The sequence below is a fragment of the Caretta caretta genome, chromosome 2, assembly GCF_965140235.1.
Source record: "Caretta caretta isolate rCarCar2 chromosome 2, rCarCar1.hap1, whole genome shotgun sequence".
NCBI lineage: Eukaryota > Metazoa > Chordata > Testudines > Cheloniidae > Caretta > Caretta caretta.
Genome location: NC_134207.1, coordinates 52,072,747 through 52,084,184, shown reverse-complemented (window position 1 = coordinate 52,084,184; position 11,438 = coordinate 52,072,747). Strand labels below are relative to the sequence as shown.

At 46.8% G+C, this 11,438-nt stretch overlaps 1 protein-coding gene across 1 annotated transcript; it reads left to right on the top strand.

The window, feature by feature from the left end:
• Positions 1-8,585: 8,585 nt before the first annotated feature.
• LOC125632606 (myelin P2 protein-like) lies at positions 8,586-11,129 on the top strand. The gene is given in 5 exon segments (XM_048841078.2): positions 8,586-8,632; positions 8,634-8,656; positions 9,415-9,587; positions 10,368-10,469; positions 11,091-11,129. Coding segments are annotated over 5 exon segments (384 nt in total).
• The last annotated feature ends 309 nt before the right edge of the window (positions 11,130-11,438 follow it).

Genomic DNA, 11,438 nt, shown 5'->3' with positions numbered 1-11,438 from the left:
CCTGGCCAGGCTGGGGATGAAAGGGGCTTGCTCTTTCCCCTAGATGGCTGCTCTCAAGGCAAGAGGGAGGGATCAGATCCACCTCCAGGTACCTTCTCGTTGCTGCAGGAAACCAGGCTGGGCTAGGACTTGCAGCTAGGCACCCCCCAGGTAGGGTGCTCCTAGCAGCACAGGGGAGATCAGATTTCAAAAGGAGGGGTTTATTTCATGGTCTGTGACACATTTTTCATGGCTGTGAAATTGATGGGGTGGGGCCCTGCCTATTATATATCTCAATTCAACTATCCAAGAATTAATGGATGAAAATCATCTCAGGGTCATTCCTTTGTTGCTCATCAACCTAGAAGCAAAATTTCATTAGGGTGAAATTCTGGGTCTGTTTGTACTGAAATCCCAGGGTATGTCTGCTTAAGCTGCAATCATGCTAGTTAGCTCAGGTCCCAAAGCAGGGAAGCTGCACCACCATGCAGGCTCCTTATGGGAATGTGTGTTTTTATTTCTTGTCTACAAACTGCAGGTTATTTAGGGGATACTATGCTGACAGCTCCCCTCTCAGTAGTGAGGTTATCGAGGGGGAGGCTACCAGTAGAACATGAGGCAGTGATATTCCAATGGGGGAAGAGCCCCATGGGCTGGATGCTCTGGAGTGGTGTGTATGGAGTCTCAGGAACCTTGGGCATAAGCCTTGCTACAAAGCAGCCTATCACCTGCAGATCCTCTCAAAGCAGCCCAGTTAATTCATCTTAGATCATTCTGATGCTGGACTTTACAAGATGACAATATGTATCTCCTTACATGTGAATTGGGACAGGGGTGTCCAGGAGATGTAAAATAGCTGGAAGTGATTTTTAATAGTGTCCATCAGCTGCTGCAAAATATCAGCCTAGCTCTTGGGAAAGTGCTTACAGACCTGCTGATAGAATATTGCTAAAACGACTAAGGAAAAAAAGGAAAGAACGCACGGAACAAGCAAACTGTGTACCAAACCCCACTCCTCGTTCCCTTTGCTTTCTGTTGCTTCTTATCCATCTTTCATTCGTATGGTTCCAGTACAGCCTTTGATCCTGCACTAGGAGACCCACAGTGGTTCACAGTCATGCTGGAGGGCATAAGGAGTGGGGTCCCGCAGGGATCGGTTCTGGGTCCAGTTCTGTTCAATATAATGGCATAGAGAGTACGCTTATAAAGTTTGCAAACGATATCAAGCTGGGAACAGTTGCAAGTACTTTGGAGGATAGGATTAAAATTCAAAATGATCTTGAGAAATGGTCTGAAGTAAATAGGATGACATTCAATAAGGACAAATGTAAAGTACTCCACTTAGGAAGGAACAATCAGTTGCACGCATACAAAATGGGAAATGACTGCCTAGGAAGGAGTACTGCGGAAAGGGATTTGAGGGTCGGAGTGGATCACAAGCTAAATATGAGTCAACAGTGTAATGCTGTTGCAAAAACAAACATCGTTCTGGGATGTTTTAGCAGAAGTGTTGTAAGCAAGACACGAGAAGAAATTTTTCCGCTCTGATTAGGCCTCAACTGGAGTATCATGTCCAGTTCTGGATGCCACATTTCAGGAAAGATGTGGACAAATTGGAGAAAGTCCAGAGAGGAGCAACAAAAATTATTAAAGGTCTAGGAAACATGACCTATGAGGGAAGATTGAAAAAATGGGGTTTGTTTAGTTTGGAGAAGAGAAGACTGAGAGGGGACATGATAACAGTTTTCAAGTACATAAAAGGTTGTTGCAAGGAGGAGGGAGAAAAATTATTTTTCTTAACCTCTGAGGATAGGACAAGAAGCAATGGGTTTAAACTGCAGCAAAGGCGGTTTAGGTTGGAGATTAGGAAAAACTTCCTAACTGTCAGAGTAGTTAAGCACTGGAATAAATTGCCTAACGAGGTTGTAGAATCTCCATCATAGGGGATTTTTAAGAGCAGGTTGGACAAACACCTATAAGGGGTGGTCTAGATAATACTTTGTCCTGCCTTGAGTGCAGGGGACTGGACTAGATGACCTCTCAAGGTCCCTTCCAGTTCTATGATTCTATAAACATCACAACTGAAAAAGATAATAGAACCAAGAGCCTCCCCTCTCTCTCACACACATCTGCAGATAAGTCCTCTTCATCCTGACCAGAGAGGCTACCAACCCACTGACAAGACAGCAGGAATGAAATCCTGTCCCCATTGAAGTCAATGGGAGTTTTGACACTGATGTTGCTCCAAGTCTCAGCAGCAAACACCCATAATTAAGCTCCCAGTACTATCTGCCACTACCTCCCCTACTGTGACCACAGTAGTAGCAGCCTCTTCATGGTTTCTGTCTCCACCATCATAGACATCAGTACCTGTCATCTTTCTGGATACACTATGACTCCAGTCTCCGTTTGCAACAGCCAAGGGATTTGTCCATTTACCCACCCCGTTCCAAAAAAAAATATTGGTTCAACCTAAACTGTAAATTTCAAAAAAACTGGTGAAACAAGAAAGTCTCCCGCTGAATGCCCCGGCTGCTAGGTAAAAGAGAGATTCTCACTCTCTCTAGTCCACTGATTAGTCAAGGATTTTCTGCAAAGTAGAACACCTTCAACAGGAGACACTGAGGGAGACCTACCCCAGACTATGCTATAACCAAGTGATTAGGGCACTTTCCACAACAGGCAGAGTGGAGAACTGAACCTGGGTTTCCTACATCCCAGGTGAGTGCTCTAATCACTAGCCTAAAAGCTTTAACTTGGGTGTTTCCTGCTACTGTTGCTGCTCCCTCCCTCCGTGCCCACCACTGCTTTGTTTATGGCAACTCACTTCCCCACAAAATTTTATTTTGGCCTGAACTATTCAGTGAAATCATGGCAAATACCCAACAGTTTTGGGTTGACCAAAAGAGCATTTTTGGCAAATAAATTATTTGTCAAAAAAATCTCACCAACTCTGGTCTGGTCTGGTCTGACCACTCTGCCTTGCCTAGCATACTTCCTACCTCAGCCTTTCTCATCTGAGTTTTAAGGAACCCAAACCATCCTTGAATAATGAGCGACCCCCCAACCCTTCCCCATAGGGTCTAGGACTTGCTGGTGAAATGGATTGGAGAGAATTTTTGAATGAATTGGAGTGACTGGGAGAATTCTTAATGGACGTGGGTATTGAGGGTCATATGTAGTAATGACAGAGCAGCCCTCTTCACTGCATCTAGGTGGGGGGAAAGTTGACAAAAAGGTGAAGTAAATCACCACTTCCCCCAGCTCACGTTTGAGCACTGTACTCATGGCGGGGAGAAGATAAGATGTTGATGGAGCCAGGTTTGAGAGCAATCAGAAGTTGCTCAGTTTAAAGGGAAGTACTTGCTCGGAGTCAGGAAGCATCACCACAGGCAGTAATCAAGCCTTGTGTGGGTCTCACAGGCACATCAGGAAGGGACTTCTTTAGTCTACACAAACTGACAGGTCTCTTTACAGATGATCCCTCTCTAATTTGGGAAAGCTGATTGAAAAAACTCAATTTCATTTAGGGTATGTCTACACTACGAAATTAGGTCAAATTTATAGAAGTCGTTTTTTTAGAAATCGGTTTTATATATTCGAGTGTGTGTGTCCCCACAGAAAATGCATTAAGTGCATTAACTCGGCGGAGTGTTTCCACAGTACTGAGGCTAGAGTCGACTTCCGGAGCGTTGCACTGTGGGTAGCTATCCCACAGTTCCCGCAGTCTCCACTGCCCATTGGAATTCTGGGTTGAGATCCCAATGCCTGATGGGGCTAAAACATTGTCGCGGGTGGTTCTGGGTACATATCGTCAGGCCCCCGTTCCCTCCCTCCCTCCATAAAAGCAAGGGCAGACAATCGTTTCGCGCCTTTTTTCCTGAGTTACCTGTGCAGACGCCATACCACGGCAAGCATGGAGCCCGCTCAGCTCACTGTCACCGTATGTCTCCTGGGTGCTGGCAGACGTGGTACTGCATTGCTACACAGTAGCAGCAACCCATTGCCTTGTGGCAGCAGAGGGTGCAATAGGACTGGTAGCCGTCATCGTCATGTCCGAGGTGCTCCTGGCCACGTCGGCCAGGAGCGCCTGGGCAGACATGGGCACAGGAACTAAATTAGGAGTGACTTGATCAAGTCATTCTCTTTAGTCCTGCAGTCAGTCCTATTGAACCATCTTATGGTGAGCAGGCAGGCGATACGGATTGCTAGCAGTCCTATTGCATCATCTTCAACCGGGCAGGCAAGAGATGAGGATGGCTAGCAGTCCTATTGTACCATCTTCTGCCGAGCAGCCATGAGATGTGGATGGCATGCAGTCCTTCTGCACCGTCTGCTGCCAGCCAAAGATGTAAAAGATAGATGGAGTGGATCAAAACAAGAAATAGACCAGATTTGTTTTGTACTCATTTGCTTCCCCCCCTCCCCCGTCTAGGGGACTCATTCCTCTAGGTCACACTGCAGTCACTCACAGAGAAGGTGCAGCGAGGTAAATCTAGCCATGTATCAATCAGAGGCCAGACTAACCTCCTTGTTCCAATAAGAACAATAACTTAGGTGCACCATTTCTTATTGGAACCCTCCGTGAAGTCCTGCCTGAAATACTCCTTGATGTAAAGCCACCCCCTTTGTTGATTTTAGCTCCCTGAAGCCAACCCTGTAAGCCATTTCGTCAGTCGCCCCTCCCTCCGTCAGAGCAACGGCAGACAATCGTTCCGCGCCTTTTTTCTGTGAGGATGCCATACCAAGGCAAGCATGGAGGCCGCTCAGCTCACTTTGGCAATTAGGAGCACATTAAACACCACAGACATTATCCAGCAGTATATGCAGCACCAGAACCTGGCAGAGCGATACCGGGAGAGGAGGCGACGTCAGCGCGGTCACATGAGTGATCAGGACATGGACACGGATTTCTCTGAAAGCATGGGCCCTGCCAATGCATGCATCATAGTGCTAATGGGGCAGGTTCATGCTGTGGAATGCCGATTCTGGGCTCGGGAAACAAGCACAGACTGGTGGGACCGCATAGTGTTGCAGGTCTGGGACGATTCCCAGTGGCTGCGAAACTTTCGCATGCGTAAGGGCACTTTCATGGAACTTTGTGACTTAATTTCCCCTGCCCTGAAGCGCATGAATACCAACATGAGAGCAGCCCTCACAGTTGAGAAGCGAGTGGCGATAGCCCTGTGGAAGCTTGCAACACCAGACAGTTACCGGTCAGTTGGGAATCAATTTGGAGTGGGCAAATCTACTGTGGGGGCTGCTGTGATGCAAGTAGCCCACGCAATCAAAGATCTGCTGATATCAAGGGTAGTGACCCTGGGTAATGTGCAGGTCATAGTGGATGGCTTTGCTGCAATGGGATTCCCTAACTGTGGTGGGGCCATAGACAGAACCCATATCCCTATCTTGGCACCGGAGCACCAAGCCGGTGAGTACATAAACCGCAAGGGGTACTTTTCAATAGTGCTGCAAGCTCTGGTGGATCACAAGGGACGTTTCACCAACATCAACGTGGGATGGCCGGGAAGGGTACAGGACGCTCACATCTTCAGGAACTCTGGTCTGTTTCAAAAGCTGCAGGAAGGGACTTTATTCCCAGACCAGAAAATAACTGTTGGGGATGTTGAAATGCCTATCTGTATCCTTGGGGACCCAGCCTACCCCTTAATGCCATGGCTCATGAAGCCGTACACAGGCAGCCTGGACAGTAGTCAGGAGCTGTTCAACTACAGGCTGAGCAAGTGCAGAATGGTGGTAGAATGTGCATTTGGACGTTTAAAGGCGCGCTGGCGCAATTTACTGACTCGCTTAGACCTCAGCGAAACCAATATTCCCACTGTTATTACTGCTTGCTGTGCGCTCCACAATATCTGTGAGAGTAAGGGGGAGACATTTATGGTGGGGTGGGAGGTTGAGGCAAATCGCCTGGCTGCTGGTTACGCGGAGCCAGACACCGGGGCGGTTAGAAGAGCACAGGAGGGCGTGGTACGCATCAGAGAAGCTTTGAAAACCAGTTTCATGACTGGCCAGACTACGGTGTGAAAGTTCTGTTTGTTTCTCCTTGATGAAACCCCCTGCCCCTTGGTTCACTCTACTTCCCTGTAAGCTAACCACCCTCCCCTCCTCCCTTCGATCACTGCTTGCAGAGGCAATAAAGTCATTGTTGTTTCACATTCATGCATTCTTTATTCATTCATCACACAAATAGTGGGATGACTACCAAGGTAGCCCAGGAGGGGTGGTGGAGGAGGGAAGGAAAATGCCACACAGCACTTTAAAAGTTTACAACTTTAAAATTTATGGAATGCCAGCCTTCTGTTTTTTGGGCAATCCTCTGTGGTGGAGTGGCTGGTTGGCCGGAGGCCCCCCCACCGCGTTCTTGGGTGTCTGGGTGTGGAGGCTATGGAACTTGGGGAGGAGGGTGGTTGGTTACACAGGGGCTGTAGTGGTAGTCTGTGCTCCAGCTGCCTTTGCTGCAGCTCAACCATACACTGAGGCATACTGGTTTGGTCCTCCAGCAGCCTCAGCATTGAATCCTGCCTCCTCTCATCACACTGCCGCCACATTTGAGCTTCAGCCCTGTCTTCAGCCCACCACTTACTCTCTTCAGCCCGCCACCTCTCCTCGCAGTCATTTTGTGCTTTCCTGCACTCTGACATTATTTGCCTCCACGCATTCGTCTGTGCTCTGTCAGTGTGGGTGGACACCATGAGCTCAGAGAACATTTCATCACGAGTGTGTTTTTTTTTCTTTCTAATCTTCACTAGCCTCTGGGAAGGAGAAGATCCTGTGATCATTGAAACACATGCAGCTGGTGGAGAAAAAAAATGGGACAGCGGTATTTAAAAAGACACATTTTATAAAACAGTGGCTACACTCTTTCAGGGTAAACCTTGCTGTTAACATTACATACATAGCACATGTGCTTTCGTTACAAGGTCGCATTTTGCCTCCTCCCACCGCATGGCTACCCCCTCAACCCTCCTCCTCCCCGTGGCTAACAGCGGGGAACATTTCTGTTCAGCCATAGGCAAACAGTCCAGCAGGAACGGGCTCCTCTGAGTGTCCCCTGAAGAAAAGCACCCTATTTCAACCAGGTGACCATGAATGATCTCTCACTCTCCTGGGGATAACACAGAGAGATAAAGAATGGATGTTGTTTGAACGCCAGCAAACATACACTGCAATGCTTTGTTCTACAATGATTCCCGAGTACGTGTTACTGGCCTGGAGTGGTAAAGTGTCCTACCATGGAGGATGCAATAAGGCTGCCCTCCCCAGAAACCTTTTGCAAAGGCTTTGGGAGTACATCCAGGAGAGCCGCGAATGCCAGGGCAAATTAATCCTTTCACATGCTTGCTTTTAAACCATGTATAGTATTTTAAAAGGTACACTCACCAGAGGTCCCTTCTCCACCTGCCAGGTCCAGGAGGCAGCCTTGGGTGGGTTCGGGGGGTACTGGCTCCAGGTCCAGGGTGAGAAACACTTCCTGGCTGTCGGGAAAACCGGTTTCTCCGCTTGCTTGCTGTGAGCTAGCTACAACCTCCTCCTCCTCCTCATCATCATCTTCTTCATCCCCAAAACCTGCTTCCGTGTTGCCTCCATCTCCATTGAAGGAATCAAACAACGTGGCTGAACCCCCTAAAATGGCATACAGCTCATCATAGAAGCGGCATGTTTGGAGCTCTGACCCGGAGCGGCCGTTCGCCTCTCTGGTTTTCTGGTAGGCTTGCCTCAGCTCCTTCAGTTTCACGCGGCACTGCTTCGGGTCTCTGTTATGGCCTCTGTCCTTCATGCCCTGGGAGATTTTGACAAGGGTTTTGGCATTTTGAAAACTGGAACGGAGTTCTGATAGCACAGATTCCTCTCCCCGTACAGCGATCAGATCCCGTACCTCCCGTTCAGTCCATGCTGGAGCTCTTTTGCGATTCTGGGACTCCATCATGGTCACTTCTGCTGATGAGCTCTGCATGGTCACCTGCAGCTTGCCACGCTGGCCAAACAGGAAATGAGATTCAAAAGTTCGCGGTTCTTTTCCTGTCTACCTGGCCAGTGCATCTGAGTTGAGAGTGCTGTCCAGAGCGGTCACAATGGAGCACTCTGGGATAGCTCCCGGAGGCCAATACCGTCGAATTGTGTCCACAGTACCCCAAATTCAAGCCGGCAAGGCTGATTTAAGCGCTAATCCACTTGTCAGAGGTGGAGTAAGGAAATCGATTTTAAGAGCCCTTTAAGTCGAAATAAAGGGCTTCATCGTGTGGACGGGTGCAGGTTTTCATCGATTTAACGCTGCTAAATTCGACCTAAAGTCCTAGTGTAGACCAGGGCTTAGAAGCTACCTTTGGGACTACCATCCTTTACTGAACAACTTTCCTTGTGTACTCTGCCAGCTGTAAGGATTTTAGGTTTATGCTAAAAGAAAGAAAAAGGAAATGATTGGTGTCTTTGCATTGCCTCTCCTGATTGGATGTCGCTGAGTATCACATGTTCAGGGCACCTTTAAAAGGAAGCCATTGAGCTTATGTAGCTCATAATAGCTTCAGGTCTTCTAGTGAGAGTAATTTCTTCTTTGCTTAGTAATAGTATCAACCATTGTCTGTATCATGTGTAAGTTATTTTTAGGAGCCTGGAAACTCTTTTCTAGTGAAAACTGACAGCTATATGAAAGAACTGGGTAAGGCATGTACTGGAATTCAAGCAAGAAATCTCTCTCCAATGATTCTGAGAATGTATTTAATTCTATTTATTTACTCAATTTAGTTTTCTACTCATGGTTGCTTCACTTTAGATTGCTGATGCTTATTTGGATTTGGGATAATAGAACATAGTTCCTGGCTTTTCTTCATATTTCACAAATTTCTTTCTAGGTAACGATTCAGGGGAGATACTGTTTGAATCTTCCTGGGGCTGTTATCTACTGATAATGCTTTCTTGACTATCAGTACTTTGAATGAGTTGCTTGTGGAACCTGTGGGTTAATGCTTGCTAATACCAATAAAATAATAAAATAATACTCAATAAAAGTTATGAGGGCCCTAATGTAACTATGTGAATAGCTGATACCCAGGTATGTTGCCCCGAACAAATATCCCTGAAGACTTAGAAAGTTTTGGATAAGGATTTAAATTCAGTAGCTGGGGTTTGGCTCTAGCAGTGACCTAGCATTATAAGCACACTTTAATCTAGTGGCTGTGTCAATTTCAAAAGTGACCATAAAAATAACAGTTTTTTACCTCATAGATTTTTCCCCCTTTCTATATTTCTGCTAATCTCAGTGTCCTCCTTTGTACTCCACCTAGAGCCCACTCAAGTGTTAGTGAGATGACTTCTCATACATCCACAGACCTGTTCAGCAAGTTCCAGTGAGCTATGTGTCCCTTCTGGATGTGCATGTAAAATCCAAGTGGTTAACTTTTGCTTTTCTTTTTCAAGGGGTGGGTTTTACTAGTAGGAAACTTGGCAGCCTGGACAAGCCCAGTGTGATCATCAGCATCAATGGGGATATAATAACCATCAAGACAGAGAGCACCTTTAAAAACACCAAGATCTCCTTCAAGCTGGGAGAAGAGTTTGAAGAAACCACAGTAGATGACAGGAAAACCATGGTGAGGGCTAATCCTTCAGGCTAATCCTCCTGCAAAGGACACCTGGCTTTGTGCCCTTTCTTGCTTATGATTATTTTTGTCTTGATGTGACTTTCTTCCTTCCCAGTCCCCATGGCTGTCTCTTCTGGCTGACTCTAGGGCAATCATGTACCCACAAACTAAATCCCACCTCTCTTCTAAGGTCTAAGGCATTGCAACATCTAAGTCTCTTTGCGGATCCAGGTCTAATGTCTAGGCAACCAGAAAATCCCTGAGATTCACAAAGCCTGAGTTAGGTACCTAGGCTCATTATACAATGCATGAGCAGAGACGGGCACCTGCAGAATGATCCGCAGACATTAGACCTGGATCCACAGAAACTGGCATGCTAGGCAGTGAACTGCCTAAGCTAGCCAATGGGAGATGACAATGAGAGGGGTGTGGTGTAAGGTCCCTCCCTCTCACAGAATTGGGCGCCTATCTCCTGCTTGCAGCCCACAGCTGGAACCCGGCCAGAATGGTTTGCAGGAGGTGGAGGTGGTGGTGGCAGCCTTCCTCAGCCCAGTGGTTAGGGATGTGGGAGACTTCAGTTTAAATCCCCCACATTCACCTGGCCTGAGAAGAAGGAATTTGTACGGGCATCTCCCACCTCTCAGGTGAGTGCCCTAAGTACTCTGACAACAGAGTGAGTCTCCCGTGGTGGCCCAATTAATTTATTTGAAGTAGATAGCTGCAACAGGAGAGACTGAAAGTGTCCCATCAGAATATCCCGGGGTCCATTTACTTCTCTTCTTTTGGCAGAGCACTGTAACTGTGGACAGTGGCTCTCTGACTCAGGTGCAGAAGTGGGATGGCAAACAGACCACAATCAAGAGAGCGCTGGTGGATGGGAAGATGGTTGTGGTGAGTTCAATCTTTTTATTTTTTTTTAAACGCTCATCTGGGCACTAAATTCTTTTGAAATAGAAAAGTACAAACTAAATGCTGCTGTGACTTATGATGGTGAACAAGGGAGGAATATACAGCGTAGGGAAGCTTCACTTGAAATAAAACTGGTGGGGAAGCCCTAAAGAGACCAAAAATAAGGTCTGTATCAGGGTGCTGGAACAACTTCTATAGTGCAGGTGCTGAGATGCAATGAACCAAACTGTAACCCGGTATATAATGGAAACCACTTAAAGCCAGGGGATGCAGCAGCACCCCTAGTTCCAGCACCTATGGGCTGTATCACTGTACTAGCTGCTACATGATGAACAGGAAGCTAGGGGAAGATAAGGCCTGCTGTTCAAGTGCACTAGGCAGAGAAGTAGAGTATATTTAGTGATCCGCTAGCACTAAAGAGTTCTTGGAGGCAAGAAATGTCTGGGTTCTTTTTCTGTTAACATGAATATTCTAGTGATGGGCACTAAATAAACACCCTTGACTCTGAGAAATGACAAACATCCTTGCCCTACTTAGACTCATAAAATTCTGGTGTGATAGTTCAGAAGTTTCAGTCAATTTTATATTTTTTCCCCCTGCTAGGAATGCACCATGAACAATGTCACCTGCACTAGAGTCTGAGAGAGCATGAGGAATTCCCGTCTCCACACCAGAACAGCAGCAAGTTCTGATCAAGGACTAGCTGCACTACACTGCTGTCTGCTTGCACAAGCATCTTGCTTCACCTTGAGAAACAAATGCATTCAAAGCAGTTCTGTAACTAATTTGAGCTATTGGTGACTGCGGCTATTATATAAGTCGCTTCTGAACACATGGTGGAATAGTCTACTCTTAGCTGACTCTCTGCCAGTCTAAAATAGTACTGAAATACGAACCACCGTTATAAAGCAGTGGTAGAGAGAGAGGTTTGTTTGGGTGTGGGGGTTTTTT